At 42.1% G+C, this 26133-nt stretch overlaps 1 protein-coding gene across 2 annotated transcripts; it reads left to right on the forward strand.

Annotated features, from left to right (window-relative positions):
• Positions 1 to 2586: 2586 nt before the first annotated feature.
• On the forward strand, positions 2587 to 25025 carry LOC111573440 (ras-GEF domain-containing family member 1C-like). 2 transcript variants are annotated; one of them, XM_023277603.3, is made up of 14 exons: positions 2587 to 2940; positions 15020 to 15238; positions 15464 to 15586; positions 15804 to 15941; positions 18337 to 18558; positions 19892 to 19966; positions 20709 to 20807; positions 21313 to 21415; positions 21503 to 21582; positions 21678 to 21773; positions 21879 to 21974; positions 22066 to 22189; positions 22944 to 23016; positions 23104 to 25025. In XM_023277603.3, exons 2-14 carry the CDS (start codon positions 15026 to 15028, stop codon positions 23126 to 23128), a joined length of 1467 nt encoding a protein of 488 aa, XP_023133371.1. In that variant the 5' UTR covers positions 2587 to 2940; positions 15020 to 15025; the 3' UTR covers positions 23129 to 25025. The 2 variants fall into 2 exon arrangements, with proteins under 2 accessions (XP_023133371.1, XP_023133370.1); XM_023277602.3 differs by having other exon boundaries at positions 2588 to 2940; positions 20706 to 20807.
• Positions 25026 to 26133: the final 1108 nt, after the last annotated feature.

Below are 26133 nucleotides of genomic sequence, written 5' to 3' on the forward strand. Positions count from 1 at the left end.
ATCAAACTACAAACACTAAGATACACTACTGGAAATTAGCTGTACCTTCAAAATAAAAGCTGCACGCCAACTAATTGTGAAAACTGTTGTATGTCTATATACATGAAAATTTATAGAATGACATTTTATACATGCATGCATCATCTGTAACTCTTAAGTCTTGTTTATTACACTTTTTATCACTCTGCCTTAAAATGTATTTCTGGTGATTATTACAGTACTCGTCACTATGAGCTGAGGCTGGGTGACCCTCACTCTGTCAGACATGACAGACACCAGCTCTTACTGTGATTTGTTGCTGTTTTTTACACTTTACATTACCTAGTTACTTTTTTTAATGTGAGTCCTTACCACACGCTCTCAAATGGTTAGACTGAGCTTGGAAAATGCAGTTTTACTCAATGTGCATCTGCAACCTGGAGTAATTTGTAAACAGTCTAAAGCTGGACTCTTTTTTTTCTTTGGTCAATACAGGTTCTTTATTTTACTCCCAGCTTTTCTTATTTACACTGATTATTCTGTTTTTAAAACCTAAATGCTCTATTTTCGGTATTTTGCTAACCTTTTCTTTTAATATTTTATTGCTGTTTTATACCGCATGTCAGTTTGGTACAGTGTCCTCAGCAATGAACAGCTCGGTTACAACAGCAATGGAAGTAGTGGAGAGAAAAGAACACTAATCTCTCAACCCTGTCTGTGAAAATATGTTGAGACATGCACTGAGGATCCTGAAGGACCCCTCATACATTTTATTCTCAGACTGTTACCTTCAGATGCTACAAAGCCTGAAAATACAAGAGCAAACATTTTAAACTGGCATTTATTCCAACTTCTACCACGCTGTCCAAAAAACAACAGCTCAGTATGAGCCCTTGATGTGTGCAGCCTCATAGCTGATCAACATGGTTGATCTCTGGATACCTGTTTCTTTCTTGATGTCTCTTTCTTGCTTGTTCCTACTAGTGCAATGTGTACTACATAGATTTTTATGAGTGTATGATGTATAATGTGTTTTAGATGGCAAGGTTTCATATATGGTTCTTCGATATTGCTGTTTACGCATTGTGCTTGTATTACTCGTTACACAGAGCTCAGATAAAATTTCCTCTTGGGGACAATAAAGTGCATAATTATCTTATTTTATCTTATCAAAGTTTCTTGTTTGTGTGCCATTTTATTTTATTATTTTACTATTTTGGAAATGAGGCCTTCATGTCTCAGTAGGCAGACAGACAGACAGACAGACAAATAGATAGAGATAGATAGAGTCAAGGTGTCCAGTAGCTCACACACGTTACATTCAAGGTAGATAAGGAAAACATGTAAAAAAGAATGTGCAACTAGTGTGCAAATTGTGTTGATTGAAGAAACAGAAACAATGTGCCAAAAATGTTGGTATTTACAGTAAAACAGAGTATTAGAATTTGTGCATATGCCCAATAATCTATATTGGGCATACGCACAAATTCTAAAAAGATTATATAAGACAAGATTTTACAGTTTTAAGCAAAGCCGTGTCATATTTTAAATGTATAATATAATGTTGTTGTAGATTCCCACAAAGAAATCCCCTTTTAACCTGTTAATATCAGATTGCTATCTTGAATTATGAAGGCAACAAACATCTGTTTATGTCGGTAGTCCATCGTGTTACTTAGAGATAATTGGTGCTGAGCACAGACTGGCTCGTAGTGAGCAGATAGTGCATGTCTGAGTCATTCACAATGGGTATAATGCTGAAAAAAAGACATGTATTATTCACATTACTCTAATTTACAACACTCTTGATACAATGTTCCTTTGAGGGGAAAAAGACATTTATGGTTTACACCGATAAGGCATAACATTTTGACCACCTGCCTAATATTGTGTTGGTCTTGTTTATGCTGCTTAAACTCCTCTGAACCAGTGGAGCATTGAACAGGATCTCTGGGGATGTAATGTGGCACCGGGATGGTGGCAGTGAATTCTGTGGGTCCTGTAGGTTGCAGGGTGGGATCTACCTAGATCAGGCTTATCCTGGGACATCCCACAGATGCTCAGTAAGATTTGGATCTGGGGAATGTGGAACCCAGATGAACAGCTTAGCTCTGTCGTGTTCCCCAGGCCACTCCTGAGCAATTTTTGCAATGTGTCAGAGTTCATTGTCCTGCTGAGGGTGGAAAGTGGCATCAAGGACTACCGTTGCCATGGGGGTTGGGGGGTTTGCTTGACCTGCAGTGTTTAGGTGGGTGGAACATGTCAGACATCCACATGAATGTCAGGACTCAAGGTTTCCCAGCAGAACATTGCATTAAAACAAGATGGTGGATGTTATTCACCTCACCTGTCAGTGGTCATAATGTTGTGGCTGATTGGTGTATGGATGTGCCATGAATGACACAGCTTAGCTCAAGACTGATTATTTTTGTCAGTAGCAATGCTATTTTATAAAGCTTCATCAAAATCACTGCAATCTGAAGAACTGCTTTGTGCAAATATCAGCATGAAAGCAGTAGAATGAGGTCTCCAAGGGAACCGTCAGCACGCGTCTTATTTTGAAAATTCCAACCAGAAGTCACGTTTTACTGCCTGCTTGACGGGTGTGAGTAGTTCTCTTCTCTCCTCTCCTCTGATCACTTCGCTCCGAGGACGTGTGGATGTACTGTGCAGTCCGCCGAGTCTCCGTGGCGCAGGACAGGACGGTCGCCACGCCTTCAGGGACGCGCTGCTTCACCGGCACCAGGCTGCCCCCATCCCGGACTTCTGACCAGCCGCCACCCGCAGACGGTTTGTCCGCTCCCATCCCCGCACACTGCACCTCTGGAGTCCGGCTCTACTTCTCCCCACTGATGCCAGCTGATCGGGCTGCTCTGTAATCAGTCTGGGAAAATCTGGAGCGGCGGTTCTATCGATTTGACATCGAGTCGGATCAAACATGGGGATCAAAGTGTAGTGCGGGTAAGTGGCGGATTAAAACTGCCGTGTTTGCATATTGAGATTGCGCTCACGCCCACAGCCTGCGCCTTTGTGTGTCTGTCTGCGCGCGTGTGTAGTTATTGGTGAGAGCCCGGTGACCTGTGACTGGAGCGTCGTCATAGTTAGAAGTTTACTAGTGCCAGTGATGTCATCGTGGCTCCTTATCGCGTTGGATAAGTCGGTGCAGTTGCATCACTTTACTACGGTGGAAGCATCACAGTCTGAGGCGTGAGTCAGCGGTGTGTGTGTGTGTGTGTGTGTGTGTGTGTGTGTGTGTGTGTGTGTGTGTGTATGTATGTGTGTATGTGTGTGTGCGTGTGTGTGTGCGTGTGTGTATGTGTGTGTTTAAAGGGGATCCATCATATTTTGGAGGCTGGAGTCACTGCGCCTCCGTCCTCTGATGCATTTATTACAGCATAGAATATCACACATGTCATTGTGAAGATGCTGAGGACTGGGTTTGGCTCCATGCTGCAAAGGCTTGTCTCATTTTGTCTGATTATTAACGTCTATGTAAAGTCACTGCTTCATCAATTCTCTGCTTAAAATGTCAGTGTTTCCTATTGAGGCAGGATGGAATAAAAATAAACAGGTGTGGCACTGTCGATATTTTACACCTTGAAAAATCTGCATCATCCACTCCAAAAGGTGATATGCAGCCTTTTTTTTTTTTTTTAATTTTCCCAGGGGCGATGTAGCAGCTTGCACAGCTCCCTCGCAAATACAAACTAAAAGGATTTGTTATCTGTCTCCTGCAGCTTACTGCAAAGTGGATGAAAGTAAGACCGGTTCCTGTTAAAAGAAAAACCCGTTAGGCAGGGAGAAATTCTAGCTGGGGTTGTTGATATGACCAGTAACGCAGCTTCTCCTGCTTGCACTTGCTCCCCCCCATCCTGCTCCCACCCACCCCCCCACCCACCCCAAACCACCCCACCCACCACCACCACCACCAAAGAGTGAAACACCGAGTGGGGCATCACATTTCGTGACCGCGCTCGCCCAGCATTGAGTCTCCCTTTTCTTCTGTTTGGGATGCAACCCTGGGAAATGTGTATTTGCACTCTCTCATCTTCACTCCCAGCATGTGTTTCTGTATTCCCAGGGAAAGACATGAAACACTCTAAATCAATATATCGTGCATGTGATCCACTCTGGATAAACCGGCGAATTATGTCAATCCTGAAGCATCTCTCCTGTCATGGAGCCCCCTTCGCAGCTCTTTGTTCCCCCTCCTCTTGTGGGCTTTTTACCCATTCAGTTGACCTTGTCTGTACTGACCCCATAAAGCCCCACCGGCCCCAGCGATAGCACGGCTGTGAATTGGAATGACACCTTGCTCTAACAGTGCAGCAGATAGGAGGTGTTCAGGTATGAGTCACTGGAGCAGAGGGTCTGTCAGATGGTAACAAGTGTGCAGGTACAGACACGGCTCGTGTTTCCTTCCAATCCAGGCCGAGTCTGCAGAGAATAACAGGTGTGCTGTTAATGAGGGCATTGTTTGGTCTGAGATCGAGAGAGTTTCCAGAGAGGGAGGCCGGAGTGTGTTGGTGTACAGAGAGAGGAGGAAGGGTCTCTGTGGGGGCAGGTCGACGGGGAGGTAAACACAGGAGCTGTTAGTCTGGTAGCAATGACAGCTTTATCACCAGCACAAGGTTTATGGCTGTATGAGGGGGAAGGGCTTTGTGTGTGTGTGTGTGTCTGTGTGTGTGTGTGTGTGTGTGTGTGTGTGTGTGTGTGTGTGTGTGTGTGTGTGTGTGTGTGTGTGTGTGTGTGTTATAGATCACACACTATTCTGCTTTACAGACATGACAGACTTCCACTACTGTCTCATGGTGGAGCTGTCCAAACCGAAATCTACTAAGTTTGATTAGCTGAGTATGTCCAGCTTAAACACTGTACGTTATTAAATAACTATTATTGCACAAATGTAACCTGAACTAGTTTATGATTGGTGAAAAAAACAAAGGGAGAACACTACCTTTGGTACCTTTTAGGGATTGACCGACATGGGCTAATGGCGATGCCGATTATTGGGACTCAAAAAAGGTAGATGACTGATATTTGGAGCTGATATCCATTAAATGTAATGTTTTAACAACATGTGACAGCAGAGAACCTGTCATTCATAACTAGGCTTCTTCATTAATAAGAGTGACTATAACTGAATATGTAAAATGGAAATAGCAATGATTAAATTAGGACACTCTCCTGTGTTTATATGGAATCGACTGAGATTGATCAGTTTGTCTTCTGCAGTTATGTCTGCATTTTTTCTCTATTTTCTTAATCTTTCAATGTTCTATCACTTTATTTGCCCACCAAGGTCCGTATCAGAGACATTTCTGAGACCACAGAGTGACTACAGACAGACAGACAGATGAGGCTGCATCAGACCTGAAGTAGCGCATTTAATTTATCAATAATCAGTCAGTAAAAATACTGATAATCAGAAGAATGCCAAATATCAGCCATGATTATCATCCAGGCTGATAATCAATAATAATACAAATACATTTCCACTTCTGTTCAATATTCCTGATAAGTGTTTGTGAATTTCTCCTGTTTAGCATTACGATGCTGGCATAAATAACTCCTCCACTCAGCAGGAGCTCCACTGACAAAGGGACATAACACTGTGATGGCCTGTGCACCTGACAGGCCTTCGGATGTCCTTTGGCTGCCACTGACTCGAGGATGATGAGACTGATCTCGCTGACAGGTCGCGGCAGATGGGGTTCAGATGTGGACTCACTCAGTGCCGGAGTCTCTGTCACGAGAGACGAGAGCGAGGACAAACATGGGGTTTTGATGGAATAAAAGAAAGAGGAGGAGGAGGTGTCACAGTTGAGACTCAACAGGCATCTAATTAACTCCCAACTGGAGACTTGACTCCATGGAAACGCTCAGCGCTCTCCAGTGTTAGCTGCCTTCACACAGCTCGCCTGCTGTCATATGGGCAGCTACCGGTGGTCAGTCTTTATGGATTTGGCAGGGTCGGAGAAGCAATGGAGTATGATTAGATCCCTCGTGTGTTCAATAAACCACTGCAGTAAGCATATAGATTACTCCATCACATATAGGACCCAAGTAATGAAATTGTTCTTGGCCAGAGAGCCTCTGCTCACTAGAGGCATGAGGTGATAAAGAAAAGGTTTCCAAATAATACACGCTGAGCGTTGCTACTGCAGCCACTTCATTAGGAATAACATCCTGATATTTTTTCTTGCAAGTAATTTTTGATGCTGGTCAGATTGTATCCATAGCAATGAATATTCAATCCTTCATGAGACAGTTTCTAATTAAATTTAGACTAAATATAAGAAAAAAAGTCTTGTTGGCCCTACAGCTGCTGTGCCAGATGTTACAGGAAACCTGCAAGGGTCCCTGTCCTGATGATTCAGAGATGTTTTTGCATCATGGTGGGGGGGACTTGCACAATATTAGACAGGTGGTATTTAATGTTGCAGCAGACTCGATTCCCACAAAGGAAATCTCCTTTTAATCTGTTAACATCAGACTGTTGGGCCACGTATGAAGGCAGCATTAGTCCCTTTCACAGTATATGAACGTACCATGGATGATATAGCTTCGCTCAGGATTGTATTTGTCAATAATAGTGCTATTTTTGAAATCATTGATGACACTAAAACCATGGAGATCTGAAATGTTGTGCGAATAGCGCATGAAAGTTGTGGATTAAAGATAAAGTAGCTGATTCAAAAACCAATAGACTTTCAGTCAAATTCAGTGAATTTCTCCACACTGTCTGCTACCAAAAAATCCAATAAAAATCTGGTGTTTGTACACAGTCCAAAGAAAGCTGCTTGGACCGATCCACTATTCAAACATGTACTCTTGCACAGGAAAAGGGGAAAAGGAGGGCAGTAAGAGTGTGATGGATGGTAAATGTGGCACATGCTGTCTAAATATCAATCAGTCATCCACCCCAAATGCAGAGTCTGCCTTTAGTTAAACATGCATTCTAGAGCGACCGTGTCTCAGGTGGGGCTGTTCAGTAACCTTAAGGTTGACAAAGTGTCTTTGAGCAACAAACACTAAGCTGCCCACGATGGTTCTCGACCTTGTATGGCGTAAGTGTGGTTAACTACCATTCACTATTCTGACCGCTGTCTTTCTCTAATCATATCAAAATACATGAGGCATGAGCTGTGAAGAGCTCAGGCCTTGCAACTCCCTAACACTAATTAATGCGCTTTGACATCATACATCAGCAGTGACACACCGCATGGCCTCCACTGTTGCTGGTTGTAATGAGCAGATAGAGTCACTTTATCAGGAAAGGAGACAGCCGTGATGAAATTAGTAACATGTGGTTATTAGATTTGCATCTGTTACCATCTTGCTCATTAGTTTGGTTATTGTGCAGGTTTGACTGAGAGTAATACACTGCTGAGTGGGTGTTTAGTCTAATTTTAAATGGGCGTTTAACTGCTACTGAGGTAGCTGCACAAAGGCATTGTTTAATTCAGCTTTTGTCTGTCTGGATGCTCTCCATCACCCCACTGTGTTTTTTTTTTTCTTCCCATTTTCTTCCATTCATTCGATGAACCGGTAATTCCTCATAAGTAGCACTTAAAGCAAAATTATGCCTGTTTAGGACAGAGACAACATCACTCTTGTCCTTTTCTCCTCAAAGGAACATTGTATCAAGGGTGCCTGTAAATTGGAATATTATGAATAATACATGGCTGTTTTTAAAGCATTATGGCCATTGTGAATGACAGATTTAGGGCACTCAAGTCTCAGACATGTGCTATCTGCTCACTATAGGCCAATCTGTGCTCAGCACCAATTATCTCTAAGTGACAGGATAGATTGCCCAGACCCATCTTGTCAGAGACCTTCAATTCATTTTAATACACCATTTTTATCCTCACCAAACTAGGGAAATGGATTCAGAAGTGTATTTTTCACATGCATAAAGTGGTTCCGAAGTGGAGTCACTGGATGATGGTGCTCAACCTTTAAATTTGGTCTCAAAAGCGCAGACTTTTTCTCGGGTAATGGTTTTCTGTAATACTGATCTAAATTCCATCTAAATGTAAATTTTAGTGAGGTAATAGTCTGACTTTTGGGATTAGAAGTCTGCAGTTTCTTTCATGTGACATACTCTTTGCATCTTGCTTTATCTCAATCAGTTTGGTTCAATTGCAAGAAAGCTGTGAAGTGTAGCCACGCCTCTTGGACGAACAGTAGGACAGATGGTTGTTTTTACACTGAAGCAATGACTTCACGTGGACTTGGATGCACTTTGTCAGGCCTTTCGTAAGCACACACACAAACGGAGAACCAAACACTCGCATTCTCACAGCTGTGTCCAAACTCGCTCAGGAATGAGGATGGATGCACGCATGCTCAGGGCGTCTTCATGGAGGAGAATTCCCAGTGAGCTTTCCTGATGGAGCCGGTGGGTGTGGAACAGGTGTCAGAATATCAGTGTAGCCCCGCTCAGACGCTACAGGGGGAATTCCAATGAAAAGGATTTGGGGAGTGTGTCCCTGGTGAGCCCCGACTGTGATTCCCCACCACTGTCAGGCTTGTATCACAGCACAGGAATGGGTGGGGAACTGGAATGCTTGGACTGTAACTCAGCCCTGTGTTTGGCTGCAGTGTGGGTGCAAGTGTGCATGCATGTGTTTTTTCAAGACACAATGAACTCATTTGTTTTCAGCTCCACTCCTCCCAAAGTTCACATACGCGCACCATTAACCAACAATAGCGCGCTGGTTTGATTTTGTTGCAACGTGTGTGCAGTGACATGTGTGGTATTTTGCAGTCTCTGTGTTGTCAGCTGTGCCAGGCAGTCGCTTGGCGGCCAGATTGGCTCGGCCCCTGCATCTCGACATTCGGTCTGGACGCCAATACACTTTTGGGCTCCTGTAGAGACTGGGGATGATGGCAGGGGCAGAGGGCCAAAAAGCCTCCCATGCCAGCGTCTCCTACTGGGAGAGCAGGCTGCTGCAGGGCCATCTGTACAAGCGTCCTGACGGGGCACATTAGAAAGTAGGCCGTGGACGGGGCGATAAAGGAGGAGGAGAGAAGCGGAGAGGACATGTGGAAGGGGAGGCTGGATGACAAAGAGGTGTTTACTTTCTTTCAAGCCCATGCCATCAAGAGAATACTCCATTATTTCTCTGGTCACATCATTTCAGCTTTCAAAGAACACTGTAAAATTTAGGCCAGAGCTGCAATACTCTGTGGAACGTGAAACAGTGTCAGGACCAAAAATACGTGAGTATCTGCTTTTCCAGAGCACAATCCCAAAATAGATGAAGTGTTGAAATCGTACTGTGATGAAGACGGGAACATGTGGGTCCTAAATTAGAAGGGAAGTGATAGAGTATGTAAATAAGTTGGTGAGGAGGTGGGAGATTGGAAGTCAGATGACGGAGTCTGCAGAGGGAAGGAGGAGTTTAGTGAGTCTGACAGCAGACAAGTTTAACATTGCACTGTACCCACCTTTACCTCAGTCTTTGTACCTGGTTTTAACTGTGATCTGAAACCAGGAAGCAACAACATAAATAAGACAAAGTGTTGCTGCAATACCCTTCATGCCGGATATTTGCTGCTCTCGCCTCTGATGCTGCGCCACTCCTCTAAGAATAGCATTGCATCACATAATGGTTTCACTCTTGCTTTGTGGTGTTTCTCAGTATCAACATGTCATTTCCTCTGATGTTTTGTCAATTAGATCTAGGTTGTCCTTAATCAAGAATGTGCAAAAATAAATCCAGTGCACTTTATTATATGTTAAACACCCTCTAAATATAACAAGAACCAGATTTGTAGAAAAATTAAAGAATACATTTTTATTTTTAAAAAAAGAACAATACACATTAGGAGAGCAGTTTACATCATCAAGCTCGTCACCAATAAATATAAAGCTCCTCATAAGTTGTATAAGGTCTGCTAATGCAGAAATAAATGGAATTGGCCTTTGTGTATCAGCTCAAGGACATGGGAACAACTTTGAAAACGGCCTTGTCCAGAGCTTATTCAAGCTTGGAAAAGTGTCAAAGATAGAAATGTTGTTTATGGGGTTGTCCAATAATTTACATAGACTTTGGGGGGTTTTGAAAACAGTCAGTGGATTGTAAATACACACACACACACACACACACACACACACACACACACACACACACACACACACACACACATATATATATATACACATATAGATATATTGGTATTTTGAAATTGCCTCTGAGAAAAACAGCTCATGTTTGCCCAAACTCAAGAACTGTTCTATCTTTTAGCATCTCACAATATTTTAGATCCTAAAGCAGTGGTTCTCAACTTAGCTGGTTCATCCACCATTTTCTAATTCACAATGATGATAAATGTTAAGTAATGTTCCTTGTCTGGTATTGACTGATTTTGAGAATATAAAATTTCAAACATAAATGAGTTATGAGCCATTTTAATATTTCTTCATGTAATTGGAAAAATATTCTTGTTTGATTATTAGTTGGCCCTTGACCTCCTGTCATTTTCCTTAAGTGACCCTCAAACAGTTCAAGTCAAGTATTCATGTCTTAAAAGATGTAAAGTGTTTCCGCTCCTGTAAAAAGAATGCAAGTATTGACCTACAGACAGGTTTGTTGTCCTCAACTTTGATTTAAATGAAGACTTATGGACACGGCAGCAGCACCAATGAATCCAAGTCAGCGACCTTTGTGGAAGTTTTTGTCAAAGCCTGTTTTACAAATGACTGCAACTGTAGCCAACATAAATATATATATTTATCAATTTGCGACAACAACCCCGCTGTGATTTGGCCACCAAGCTGCTACTGTACTACACCTGCCCCCCCTCAAGGAACCTTAACTCCTCAACTTTGACGCTTGGCTTCTTAATGATAGAGAAGCCTCTTAAGTCTTATTGGAGAGCTGTCTCTAATGCTGACTGTCCTCATCCATTAACCTCTTAGCGAAAGAGCAAATTTCTCAGCAGTCGTGTCACCATTCCCCTGAGCACAAACCCATACACACACACATACAGCAGGTGTGAGTAATATTTATTTGGTAAAACAGGTTTTGCAGAGAGTAAAATGGAAATGGCTATTAGAAGACAGAGATGAACTGAGTTGTGAAGCAGTTTGACAGCTTCAAGCTGCTCGGTCATGTCAGGAATGCCGTTGTTTCATCAACACACGCCACGAAGCTCGTCGACAGTCAAGGGTGCTGATAAAGATTGCGTGTCTCCAGACAGTGCCATTCTGTTAATCATGATAGAACAAAGCAGGCGGATCCCCTGATGGCAACGATAACAACTTGACAGAATCACAAGACAAAACACACATACAGACACACACACACACACACACACACACACACACACACACACACACACACACACACACACTGCAAGGGCCCTGAACAATGACACTCCCCCAGCTCCCAGCTGTCTAGACAGAGTGCAGGGCTGCCGTTAGCCAGCTACCGGAGATCTCAGGGGGGATTAGAGCTCACACAGCTACACTCACCTGTTCTCAGCCGCTTGTTTCTCAGTGTGTTTTTCATGCAGCATTGATGTGATGTGACAGGCACAGAGGGAGCTGTAGCGTGTCAGGAGGTATGGAAATCAGTTATACATAGGGTACAGCTGTGGATGACTTATTTGCACAGTAGGAAAGGCGGTGTAAGCATTACGGTTGTAAAATAACAAATCTGGTCTTAAAAAGCAACACTTTGTGAAATTTTAAAGGAAGTTCTATTTTGGTTTGTCAGTCATAAGACTTGGTGTTCCCTGTGAGTTCACAACAAGTCATGGATTTTATAGGGAGGTAGAATTTGCAAATTGTTTGAGTAATATGGTGTGGTATGACCAACAGCTTATGGTGGCTAATGTTTATGAATACGTAGCAAACCTTGGCTTTTTGAGTCAGTTTGCTGACTCTTTTCTGCAAGTGATATTTTTCTCTCCTTTGGTGACATCGCTCAACGGAAATTACATAATCTGCCTTTGACTTCAAGTGTGAAATGCATCACTGTACTTTCTGTCTTTCCTGTGAAATAATTATTCACTTTATTACTTCAAACTCTAAATCGTGACCCCGAAATAATCTCGGCCTAGCTTTAGTGGTGCAGCAAAAACAAGGTCATCACCTGTCATACGCAGACAGAGGCAGGTCTATTGCACAATGTACACACCTGCAGAGGAGTTACATGACTGACTTCTGCTCACGTTCCACAAACTGTGAGTTATCGACATTGAGAGACACAGAGTCGTGACGAAATAATGAATCAGAGCCTGAGAATTGCTGGAGGGAGGAGCGGGGGAGCTGAGGCGAAAGGCAGCGGCAAGAAATAAGGAGAGTGGAGATTATCGCAAGCGATAGAAGAAATGGTTGACAGTGTGAGCACGTAGAATAAAACTCTCAGTCACTCCCATATACATATGAATACAAACATGGAGACGGAGGGGTGTGAGCATGTTTGTATGCATGAAATGACTCAGATAAACTGCTGGATTTAGTCATACAGGCAGTACAGGCAGCAAGTGTTCCTGCCAGTCCTCACATAAAGGAAGTTCCCTTTTATTTATCACAAAGCCCTTCTTCTGCATCCTTGTCTTTATAGGGGCGTGTTGGATTTGTCAATTTCTGTGTTTATCAGGCCGTGTCTTCTCTGTGGCTGCGTGTTGTAATCCAATCTAGAGGAGGTCACTGCAAGGACACCTCGGGATTGCCTGTTTCGGAACCTAATCTAGACAGTGACAATAACTTTTCTGCATGGAAAACAGTCACATATTGTATTAAAAACATTTTAAAGCTGCATTGTGGATTATGGTAGGAATAGTCCTTGGTTATGTCTAAGCCTGCGAAAAGGGCCACTTAAGTACCTATTTATTTGCTCATATGCATTGGTTTTCCCTCTTAGGTATGGCATATAGCTGCAGCTCAGGCTGAAGTGCAGAGTATTATTCAGTCACTTAAACACCTCTTTTTTGCCTGTCACATGTTATTGTCAGTGTATCCACAGACCAGCGTGGAATGGGAAGCTATGATTACAGCTCTGAGAAACAGACAAGAGGATGTCGGCCCTCTTCAGCCACAACAGATATTATGAGAGATATAGCTTCATGTGTCAGTGGTGTAGGTGGGAAGGAGGGCTGTGAAAACACCTTCCCCCTCCATCCACCCAGCCTTTTGTGTGCCTGTCTGTGTGCGTTTGTGTCTAGGTGAGCACAAGCGCATGAATCAGTGGTGAAAATGTAGAGGAACAAGAAGAACAAAGACAAGCTGAATGCCTCGCACAGGAAACTTGAGACATGAGCTGCTATTCTACATGTCGCTGTGTGTTTGACCTTTAACCACAAGGACCTGCAACATCGGTTTATCCAGGTGTGGCCTGAAGGTCACCAGAGGAGGAAAGAATAGCAGCAACCCTGAAATAGTACAATTGAGGATGTAACTGATGTGTTCATATCGTGCCTCATTAAGCGGATGCCCTCTTGTGTTTTCTTTTATTGTTTCTGCTCTGATATTTGTGTCATATTTGGTTTGATACAATTCGTTAAGAAAGCGCTGCCCTTTCTAACATCATTAGGTGAGGCAGAGAACTTCAATTTTGTATTTATGTTGGCATTTATGTATGTTTGAATGTCTACACATTCATTCTGAACCTGCCCTGACAGTTGTCTGAGCTACACAGCAGGAAGAATAACTCGTGTTTACATCTGAAATAACTTCCTGCGTGTTGCTCAAGGTCTCGCTGTCAGCATGCGGGTTCGCTGCCTTTCTCGTGACTCCTGCAGGCAGAGAGACTTTGTGCCACTGAAGGCACCTAGAAACTGCCTTGGTGATTATGATTGACAGTTACAGGTAGAGGAGTCCAGTTTTTAGTGAAATTATTATAGAATGTGAATGTGAGGGAGGAAAGCAGTGCTGAAAGTCTATAAATGATTACGTTTAGATTAGTGTGAACAAATTTTCATTCAGTTTATCCAGTGTTTTTTGGTTTCCTATCTTGACATTTTAAAACTCTCGTGTTTTAGTAATTAAAGAGGGTTTTCTGTTATGTCATATTTATGTAAGTGACATTAGATTGACGGCTGATGATGATAATTGCACCCCGAGGAGCACAATGCTGCAGTGCTGTTCCATTGAGGGGAAAAAGCTTGTTGAATTTTTAAAATGTGTAACTGAACGCATTGTTAAAGAGAAAGACACACAGGGCAGTGTTGGAGGCCACATGATCGCGTTCAGGCAGTGACCCATTTTTTATTCTTTCCTCTGTGTTGTCGGTGTGGAAGTTGGGGCTATTAGCTGGTGTGTACTGGGGTGTTTTTTCCCCAACAACCACAGAGAGTCATCAGGTGAATAAAGTAAGAGCATTTGTTGTAGAGAATAAGGACGAATAGGAAATGATACACTGAGAGGATGAACAACAGACTGAAAAAGATGGAGAAAAAGGCATGCAGGCTGTTATAAAGGCCTAGCAGATCAAATGCAGTGGGAGGAAAACACAATAGAGCTTTAGTTAATTCAATTATATATTACATTTGAATACATCATGATGTCAACAGTGAATGGCAGAAGAATCACACATTTCTTATACATAACAATACATTTTAAACAAAGACCTTCTGTCCTAAGCATAAACAAATAAAATTTGCCACAGATATAGACATTTTATTAAGGTAGTATAATCCTTCCATTGTCATATAATGAATAATAAAGCATCAGCCAGAGTTGATCTTCAATTTCACGTCACATAACAAAGTCTTTTGTCTTCTAGTAGACTTTTGAAGCCATGTTTCTATAACTAATGATATTTTTTCTAATGTAACAGTGCACAAAGAAGATCAGCTGGTATAATCTTCAGTTTACACAAATTAACAATGTCTTATATGTGTGGCTATGATTAGAAGTCCTGCCAGTGACAAGACAAGAGCAAAATTTGCATGAAATTAATATCTTCCTGCCAAATCAAATGTACTCTCATTACTTGAGTTTGCATGTCAAACAACCCAACTTTATCCTTCTTCCTCCTTCTGTCCTGCTCACAGCGTTTTCTCTGTGTTTGTATTCTAGTCAGGAATGCCCCAAACTGTGTGCTCAGGCACCATGTTTACCACTCCCAGTGGCTTCAGCCCTCATCTGGCCTGTGCTGAGCCTGGGGAGGAGGAGGAGGAGGCCCCGCAGGAAGGCCCGGGGCCCGGGGCTTGCCTGGCCGATGGGAACCCGATCACCTCCGCCTCCCTGGACACCCTGATCCAGAATTTGGTGCCCACGGCTGACTATTACCCCGAGGTAAGCTGAAACGCCCTACAGTGGCTCCACTGCTCATTATAAACTCTATCAGCCTCAGGAAGTCCATTTCATTTTGTAGTTATAGTGACAGTACTGCCAATTAGATGATTAACCCCACCTCGGTGCTTAAAGTGCTAGCCTGCTTCCTTTAATTACAGAAACAGCAGTGTTTTTATTGATGTAGTGGGAATGTCTTCGTGAATGTCTCCCTCTGTCCTTTGACAGAAAGCCTATGTGTTTACCTTCTTGCTGAGTGCTCGTCTGTTCATTCCTCCTCCGGAGCTGCTGGCAAGGGTTTGTGAGCTGTGCATCAAACAGCAGCAGCTGGATCAGAGCCCACTCGATACGGTCAGCACTGCACCACACATAAATACATATTCCTGCATGTACACGACCGAACTAACGGAGAGGAATGTTGGCAGACAAATCAGAAGCATTCAGGCATACTTGTGTTCTGCATGTAAGCAATCTCTGAATTTTGCCGCCCGCTTTAGGACTGCGTTTGGCTTCACTGATGCAGTCACGAGCACAGATGTTTGAAAACCCTCTTCTATTTCCTAAACAGGCAAAAGTGCGCAAGTTTGGTCCCAAGATCCTGCAGCTGCTGACAGAATGGACAGAGACATTCCCATCTGACTTCAGGGATGAGAAGATGGTCGGACACCTTAAAGACATCATCCACAGAATAGCTCCATGTGATGAGGTACGCTAATGAGCTGTACTTGCAGCCATGTGATAGCACTCCAATCATCTTTGTGCAAGATAGGATTTTTTTTTTCCAGTTTTGGACGGATCGACGACAATTTGTGATGAGCTGTAAGACTTATGATTTTGATCCATGCTACAGGAAGTTGCTGTGGTAGCATTTATAAGCTGCAGCTGCTGTGAGAAATGCCCTGATGGGGAACAAAATTTAATTATCATCACTTCCTCTGTGGTGGGTGATGGAAGGTGTCAGTGTAGGGTGAGTAGACACGGCCTAACTGTTACACAATCTTACATTATATGAGAGAGAGAGAGAGAGAGAGAGAGAGAGAGAGAGAGGAAGGAAGGATATTAGAGGAGTGGTTCTATCTGCAACCTCGAGGGAAAATAGAGGGAGGGAGATGGATGGAGAAAATGGGGGAGGGGATGGGATACAGGGGCACAGAGAGCGAGAGAAAAGGTAGAGGAGGAACAGGAGGAGGAGGAGGGTGGTGGTGGTGGAATCGAAGAGCAAGAAAAATGGAGGGAGGCTAAGGGAGGATAGAAGGAAAGGAAGGGCAGGTGGTGATGAATGTGCTGCTATTTACGGCTGACTGTCTACAGTACGGCTGTGTGCATACATGTGGGAGCTGTGGGTCATTTGTGAGACAGACTGACCTAATGGCCTCCGTGAACGGTCATCTGAAGGGAGGGAGCGAGGGAAGGAGGGAGCGAGGGAAGGAGGGAGGGAGGGAAGGAGGGAGGGACGATGAAACACATATTCCTGGTGTTGTATCCATTGTATCCTTAATTCTTGGGCTAAAATGTCATTCGATTCTGTCAATATGTGTATAAAGAGGTTGTTTTTACATCTTTTAAATCTTAATGGAGATTAAATGTTTTACCAAACCCCAAGCGGCCATACAGTTAATGATGCACCAATCAGCACATATAAAGAATTTATTAACTACCAGTGATCTATTAAGTCCCATTAGCACTGAATGCGTATCCACACGCTGTGTAGAGGGCATATTTACAGGATGATTCAGATGCAGACATAGAGAGGTCAGTAGTGAAGAAGGAAAGAACTGAGCCTTTAAGTAAAAATATGAACACCAGAATGCATTAAAATTTTAATTTAATTAAAAGTACAGAAATATTTCTAATAATTTCAAACATCAAAATTAATAATACTTGCTATGCATGCATATATAATTGTCCAAATAAGAATATTATGGTATTACAAAATGAGTTTTTATCTCAGATTCCTGAACTCTGTGAACTGCAGGTTGTGTTTACACAGGGCAGTTTGGAAATAAATAAAAAGGTAGGTAATAAACTATTTACAGTATGTAGATTTTTTTCCTAGTATTGTGAACACCTGTGGGCATGTGGAAAAATGTCCATGTTGAATCCAGGTTTTTCAATTTTTGCAAAACAATTAATGAAAGAAATTCAACTTTAGTTTTTCCTTGTTTCATGACTCATGCTATTTTAACTTTGTTCTACTGCACAAAGGTCATTTTTGAGTTCTCGCCATAGTTTTGCTGTTTCCACAGAGATGTAGGACTTACTGTTCTAGTAAAAAATGAGCTCACGGTAAATTAAACATGAGACGGGAGCAAAAAAATAAAAGATCTGAAGAAACTGGGTTTCGGAGGGTTAAAGTGTAATGATTTTTATGTGCAATATCTTGTGATTACATCTGCAGTATCTCACTTCATGCATAACATGCCAATGTCATGTGCAAAATATCATTTTTCAGGTGCAATATTTCAATAACATGTATATTATTTTATAATTACCTCATTGTCATTGCCAGAATTACTTTATGCTGTTCTATTCTCTTCTTATTTCAGTTTACTTATTTAATTCACCAGAATGTATCATATGTGCTTTTCAACTAGGCATCACATTGCTTATGTTGTTTTGTCTTTTATGAGCAATATCTGGCAAAAGAATTTCCTTTGAGATTAATTTTTATCTTTTCTTATCTCATGTCAACCAGGAAATCCAAAGTAATGTATATATCAATAGAAACTTTAGTCTATAAGAGAAGTTAATCAATATTTAGTACAAAATCCGAACTGTCGACTACATCTGTGTGATGAATGAGGTAAAAAGTGCAGTATTTTCTTTTGAAAGGTAGAGAATTGAGGTATAAAGTAGCATAAAGTGGAAAGACTCGTGTAAGGTAAAGTGACTTATTATACATTAAGTTGCTCATTGCTTCTAAAATAACAAACTTCAACAAGAAGACACAGCGAGAAGCTCAATTCTCTGTTTCTACAGGGACCAGAGCGCTCACAACCTGGCAACTCATAAGCTCTTTTGATTGATGCCTATCACTGTCCAAAGCCATTAATAAATAATTAACCAAGTTGTTATTGATCTCTCTGTTCTTACCTCTCCAGGAATACTGGAAAACCCTGAACCAGGTGCTACAGAAACTTAGCCAGAGGCTGGCCCTGATGAGCCAGGGGGAAGAGAGCATCGTCAAGGTCTCCCTCAACGCCTCCTCTATCTCTGACAAGCTGGTGGCCTTCAAGACCAAGCCTCCGCCCATCCAGAAAGACATGCTCTCCATCTGCAACGACCCCTACACACTGGCACAGCAGCTCACCCACGTGGAGCTGGTGAGGAGGGGAGGTGGGGGAGGGAGGGTGAGAAGTGTGGGTTAGACAGAGGTCAGGGTAAGAGATGATAACACGGATGGATGAGGAGGAGGAAAAAGGATGTGGAGCTAAGGAAGGTGAAGCATGGGTGGAGATTTAGTCCACATCAAGGACATAAACATGGTATGAAAGACATCAAACAGGGAGATGGAAAGCATAGAAGAAGAGGGGGTGACAGAAAATGGAAACAAAGGAAAAACAGAGGGAGGCACAATAGCAAACTAACATTTTCAGAATAATTCAGCACTGTGATCTTGTAGCATTGTGAAGCTGTTTGTAGTATAACCTTGATTATCACTTGTCAGCTATTCCGGCGCTAACTGCTGCCATAAAAGGAAGAACAAAGGGAATAATGCAACGAAACGCGCCCAAACAAAAGCATTTCTGCGGTGTCTTTCACGCTGCATGCATGGTGCCTTCGGTCCGTTCATGTGTGTCTTGATGTGGGCACGTGGATCTGGGGGTGGCTGTGTTTCTGTGTGTTGGTGCGTGAGTGTGTCGGAGTAGGCTTGTACCCTTGTCTGAGCGGTGACATCACCCCAGAAGTCAGAGATGTGCCCGAGGCCTGAAACAAAGAGGATAAAACCGCTGTGGATATATGTGACCTGACAGCTTCACACTCTGACACACACACAAAAGGAGAGAAAGGCAGAGATAGACAACCACACACACATACTTAGCTTCATTTTATCTGTTGTAGGTTCATTAAAAATGGATGCTATTGTGCTTTCTGTTACTATGTGTTTGTCTGTTTTGGATTGTATCATGAGTTGCAATGGGTCCAATGAGTCATTTTGATTTGCACATGTATGTGACCGCGCAGCTGTCTTTTAATAGAATCGAATATCGTCTCAAGTGTCACTCTGAGGAAATATGATACCAGTGAGTCACATCAATGAGTCATTACTTCCCCTTATTGATTGCCTTCCATTACTGAAATGAAAGAATTATTAATGGGGCTATCCCCACTCATGTGTGTGTGTGTGTGTGGGTGGCTGTGGCTGTGTGTGTGTGTGTGTGTGTGTGTGTGTGTGTGTGGGTGGCTGTGGCTGTGTGTGTGTGTGTGTGTGTGTGTGTGTGTGTGTGGGTGGCTGTGGCTGTGGCTGTGTGTGTGTGTGTGTGTGCTTGTGTTGTGTATGTTGTGGAGACATAAGCATGTTTAGATGACAGGGGTGATCATAGGCGTTGGCTAAGATTTAGGAAAGCAACAGTTACGGTTAGGGTATAGGAAATGAATGTAAGCCATTGTAATGTCCTGAAGCGATGGAAACATGACTGTGTTTGTGTTTTCCAGGAACATTTGAGTCATATTGGACCGGAGGAATTTGTCCAAGCCTTTGTTCAGAAAGACCCACTAGATGGAACACAGGTAAACTTTTATATATTTTTTTAAATATTTGTAAATCACCATTATTTTGCTCTGTGTAAGCATTAAAATAAGATTATTGATCTTGTGTAGGACAAATTAAGATGAACACAGAAGCACATTATTTCTTATTGTCATAAGTAATGCACACATGTCAATCATTTGAGAAATGAAGAAATCAATCTGAGACTAGCGGTCACAGTAAAAAAATAAAACAAACAGGAAATCTTGAGGATTTGCTTTTTAAAAGGTCAAACAAAGGTTAGCAGGCCGAAATGCCTCAAACAGCCCAGCACTGTAACATCACATACTGTGTAACAGACACACACAAGTCCTCCATCTGCCTCCTCTATACAACTGTCGAATGCTTTCACTCTTTTCTCTTCCTCCGCTGTCACTCATTCACCGTGCTTTCTTTTCATTTTCTCGTCTCTTCAACTCGTCCTCTCGCCGCCTGTCCTTGTCCTGCTATTTTCTCATGCTCTCCGTTGGACCTGACGTTTCCGCTCCCAGCTCGCCGTCTCTGTCATTTCCACTCACATAGGGGGGTCACCCTGTAGATAGGAAGCTAATTAGTATCAGCAGAATTCCCAATGGTAGCACTTCCTATGCTAACTTGAGTGTGTGTGTGTGTGTGTGTGTGTGTGTGTGTGTGTGTGTGTGTGTGTGTGTGTGTGTGTGTGTGTGTGTGTGTGTGTGTGTGTGTGTGTGTGTGTGTGTGTGTGTGTGTGTGTTTTATCAGCAGCCATGCTTCAGTGACCAAAAGAAGAAAACCTCCAACCTGGAGGCTTATGTCAGGTGGTTCAACAGACTGTGTTACCTGGTAGCTACAGAGATCTGTATGGTGAGTGGAAAATGCTTCTCAAGCAAATGAAAGGGCACATAAAATATACTCACTATGCTAAATGTGAGGAGTATGAAAAGTCTCAGAAACACATGTTGTGTTGAGATGCAGTTTCAGCATGAAGTGCATATGAGACAGCTCCAGATGAGATATTACTTCCTGAAACACTGCACTATATATTTGGATGAACATTTTAGAATACATGCATATTCATATTTTATATTGTTATTTATTGTAGCTCGAGCCCTTCTTTATTTTCTCATTTCCTAAAATATGATTCCTGGAAAACATTTGTAGTAATATTAAAATAGTAATTAATTCTCATAAATAGAAGTGCAGCCGCTAAAGGCAGTTTAGTGGTTACAGAGCATCACTGCCCCACAGTGGGCATTTTGTGTTACTGCAGTCACTGACGGTTTGCGGTAGAGTGAAAGACAAATAAGATTGACTGTGAAAAATGAAAAATAATCGGAGAGAAAATAAATCTCTTGCCCCTTTTTTGCAGCCAGCGAAGAAGAAGCAGAGGGCCCTGGTTATTGAGTTCTTCATCGATGTTGCCAGGGAGTGTTTCAACATCGGAAACTTCAACTCCCTCATGGCCATCATCTGTGAGTTAATCATTTTACAATACCTGAGCAGAATGGTAGTTCATAATTCCCGTGATGTTATTAGTTGACATCCATTTTCTCTTGTAGCTGGCATGAACATGAGTCCCGTGTCACGTCTGAAAAAGACCTGGGGCAAAACCAAGACCGCCAAGTTCTTCATTCTTGAGGTAAATACAGTTCAACAATTTGCTGGTAAAGAAATCCAGAACAGGTGATGACTTGAATCTGACAGAGTATTGCTCATTGCTGTTTGCTTTGACAGCATCAGATGGATCCTACGGGGAACTTTTACAACTACAGGACTGCCCTGAGGGGGGCCGCCCATCGCTCTCAGACTGCCAACAGCAACAGAGAAAGGGTGAGGCTCAACACTGCATCGCTGTTATTGCACTGAAGACATGCTGGCACTGGTTCAGTCTTTTCTCTACATTACTGTTTACTCTGTCCTGTATTCTCTCCTCAGATCGTGATTCCTTTCTTCAGTCTGCTGATAAAAGACATTTATTTCCTGAACGAAGGATGTGCCAATCGCCTGCCCAATGGCCACGTCAACTTTGAGGTGAGAATGTCCCTTCTCTCCAAATCCTGCCTCAGTTATTATGCATATTTATTACACAATTACTCAGGCTAGTGTTTTTTTTTTTTCTTAGAAATTTGTGGAGTTGGCACGGCAGGTTGGGGAGTTCATGACATGGAAACAGGTGGAGTGTCCATTTGAGGAGGATCGGGCCATCCTACACTACCTCCACACTGCTCCCATCTTCAGTGAGGATGGTGAGAATCTGCTACGTAGTTTTAATCAGGCTGTATTGTGGGTGTCAAAGACAGCTGGTACAGACCAAAATATCTCAGCAGCTCTTGAGTGTATTTGCATGAAATTTTGTACAGATATTCGTGGTTTACAGATGAAGAATCTTCATGACTTACCTGGTCATTCCCTGAATGTTCTTCTTTTTTCTTGACAAATATTAAACTGGAATGCCATTAAATAAGGTACAGAAATTTTTAAAAGCTCTGTGCAATTCTTCTAATTCTGTTCAATATAGATCAAATCTGTGCAATACTGGCACTTCTTTATCAGTAATTCTCAAGTTTTGTTACTTTCCACATCCAGTGGAATTTGCACAATCTGAATATTTACACTTGGAAGAACCAGTATTAATGTTTTTTTTTTGTTTATTTTTATTTTACTACTGATGTTCCCTTTATTTTTGCACAATCCCCTTTACCGCTGTAACACTGCAAACTTCCTCACTGTGGGATTAATAAAGGCTTATCTCATCTCATGTCATCTTATTATTTAGCACCATCATTTTGTCAAAATTTTAATTTTGTACACCAAATACCTACAAGGCTAAAGACATTCCCTTACTTTGTGTGTACTTCTGATTAGCAATAACTAAAATACAAACATTAGCATTTAATTCAAAGCACCACTGCGCTCCAAGCACAGGTTTCCTCATAGTTTAAAATTTATTTTACTGACTACACATTCTAACTCCTTTATTTCTCGTTCATCCTTCCCCAGGACTCTATCTGGCCTCTTATGAGAGCGAGAGTCCAGAAAACCAGGTAGAGAAAGACAGATGGAAAGCACTCAGGTGAGTGTCACGTCAAAAGAGAAATGCTGTTGAGTCTAAATCGGCACATTTTCCTTCATCAACCTTCCACCTGTTTTGTGCCATCAGGTCTAACGTCCTGGGAAAGACATGAGGCGCTGACGGCAGCTAACCCTCCCACCAACGAGGGAACGCGTGTTCTCTTTGCACTAAACTGAACTGTGAAGGAACCTAGCTGGTACTTAGGTGTTTTTCTATGAAGAAATGGTGACAAACAAACAAACAAACAAAAAAGAAACACGATGAACAGGATTCATCAAGAAGAGTGTCAAAAAAATAGAATAAAAAAAACACATTAGAAAAGTGAAGTGTAAATGTTAAGCTAAAGAAACTGGAGCAAAATCCCTTTGCAGGATATGAGGTTACAGTATGTCGGAGAGGGACGCAGCTTCTCCATCCCCCTCCCCTCGATGTTTGTTTACTCTGTGAAGATGTTTACTACTATAGAGAGTACAGTTACAGGGAAACCCACTTTATAAAATGAAATTCCTACTGATGTTGGATGTTGTTTTTGTATTTGCTCCCCCCCCCCTTTCACTTCCCCTATGGTCCAAAGCCCTGGCTAGGTATTTAATTTTTTTTTTCCTTTTTCTTGTATTGTACTGTAACGAAACATGAGACGATATGAACGGCGCTGGCTAGCCCATATCAACTATCATATTTTATAGGCCTACTGAAGGAATGGCAACTGTGTGTATCTGGGAACACAAAAGACAACATGCCTTGTGCATTTCACCAGTTTATCTTCTATGTGCGAGTGTGTGTGTGTGTGTGTGTGTGTGTGTGTGTGTGTGTGTGTGTGTGATCCAGGTGTTCATGCATTCACGTCTGTTCATATTGTCGCCGTCTTGTGTTGCACGGGAACGACTGGAGAAACCTGTTTATGGTTCATTTTTATTATTTATTGTGTTTAATTTTGGGTGGGGAATATGAACTGTTTAAAATTGTGTTTACTCCTTTTAAATGTATTGTGCCATTAATGCAAGAAAACTACAGTAATAGCTTAACAAAAGGGAGCCAGGCCAGGTGTAGATTGTGTACAGGTGATATTTACCCCTCATCTTTCTGCTCTTCAGGAAGTTCTCTCTGACTGACGTTCAGTTGTCTGATATATTTATGGAGATTTTCTGTGCTGACAGATGTATAGTTTTTATTGTACCTTTCCTTTACTGAATATGAAGTCCGGCAGCATGCTACGACAGGTGTTTTTAAAAAAAGGGGCATTAGTGTATCCACCTTGTAAAGACTGCGACACAAACTTTGTAGTGATTTTTGTGAAAAGACAAGGGTGAATTGGGAACTGTCTTGCTACAACGTAAAGAGGGAAACTTGTGCCATATGATTCACTGGTTGTCATGACAATTCAGGTTCCTTTGACTTGAAATGAAACATGTTTAATTGTTCTGTGGGATTGTCACTGAGCTTTGGGTTTTTTTTGGCAGTTTTGTTGTGATTTTGGTGCCATTTTCTGGGGTTGGGGGTTGTGGAGGAGAAGGGAGCAGGGACTGTGTAATTATGAGCTTTTTAAGAAGCGGTCTTATTTAGTTTGCTATTATTGATGTCAGTGTTTTCTCTTAAGAAGCACCTTTCCCTCTCTATAACAGACTGATTTGATTCCCCTCCTCCTCGTTTGTCATCGGTAAACTTGCTTTCACCCTAACCCATTTCCCAGAGAAGATCGTGGAGAGATGTGATGTCAATTCTGCCATTCAAGGTGAAGACGTGTTTTAATAAAGCGTTGCCTGTGCTGAACATGTGGTCTCAACAACAATCGCCTACATGACATCAGTTCTGCTCTTTTTAACAGTGTTATTGGACGGCCGAGTCCATCTTTTAACTTTATCGCTTACGCATACATTTCTGTGTGCAGTTAAAGGAGTGAAATGCATTCAGATGTTGAGGCCAAGCAGACACGCCGCTGACTTTTACATCACTGCAAAATTTGTGACAGGTTCCTAAAAAGCCTTTAATAAAAGTAAACCATGCTTCTCCGTCTGCGATTGATTTTTGTTCGTGACAGTGCTTGGTTTGATTATTTTTTACAATTGTCAGCCCATTTAAGGTTTGCGCATTTATTGGAGTTGATGGTCAGGCTTTTAACTCAATTGCACGGCAGCATTTTACATTAACTGCCATTAGACCAGTTTATCTGTAGAGTAGGCAGTCAAGAAAGCCATGCTGCACACTATCAAAGACTGTTACTAACATTTTATTTCCCTGCTGATTTGATATTTCATTCATTTTGTGTCTATTATGTTACTGCTCTTCCAGGAGCCTGGTTCTGCTGGAGGTCTGCTCCTCTCCACTGTGTGTGCAATATGCTTAGGAATATTTACATTCATTGGATTTTCTAAGTCTAGTTTTGTAGGACCTTAATGTTAATGTTCAAATTGATCAGGTAAACCTCCATAATTACTAATACTGTTGGGTCTTAACAATTTAGTGAGGTAAATTTTTATTTTATCTTATTATCTAGGGGTTTTTAAGTGTTATATTTAGTTTACTCTGGTAAATTCACATCATAAAACACACTTTAGAGTCACAATATTTAAACTTGTTGAATAAATTCTCTGCTGGAGCACATTGGCTCAACATCTGTAGTTTAAATGTGATATACATCAATCAGGCATAACATTATAACCACCTGCCTGATATTGTGTAGGTCTCCTTTATGCTCCTCTGGGGATGTCCTGTGGCACCAGCATGATGGCAGTGAATTCTGTGGGTCCTGTGGGTTGCAGAGTGGGACCTACCAAGATCAGGCTTATCCTGGGACATCCCACAGATGCTCAACAAGATTTGGATCTGGGGAGTGAGGAACACCTTAGCTCTGTCGTGTTCCCTGGGCCACTGCTGAGCAATTTTCACAATGTGTCGGGGTTCATTGTCCTGCTGAGGATGGCAACTGGCATCAAAGGCTGCTGTTACCATGAGGGGTTGCTTGACCTGCAATGTTTAGGAGGGTGGTACATGTCAAAAGTCCACATGAATGTCAGGACTCAAGGTTTCCCAGCAGAACATTGCATTATAACAAGATGATTATTGTTATTCACGTCACCTGTCAGTGGTCATAATGTTGCGGCTGATCGGTGTAAATAA

This window comes from Amphiprion ocellaris, chromosome 13, assembly GCF_022539595.1.
Source record: "Amphiprion ocellaris isolate individual 3 ecotype Okinawa chromosome 13, ASM2253959v1, whole genome shotgun sequence".
Classification (NCBI taxonomy): Eukaryota; Metazoa; Chordata; class Actinopteri; family Pomacentridae; genus Amphiprion; species Amphiprion ocellaris.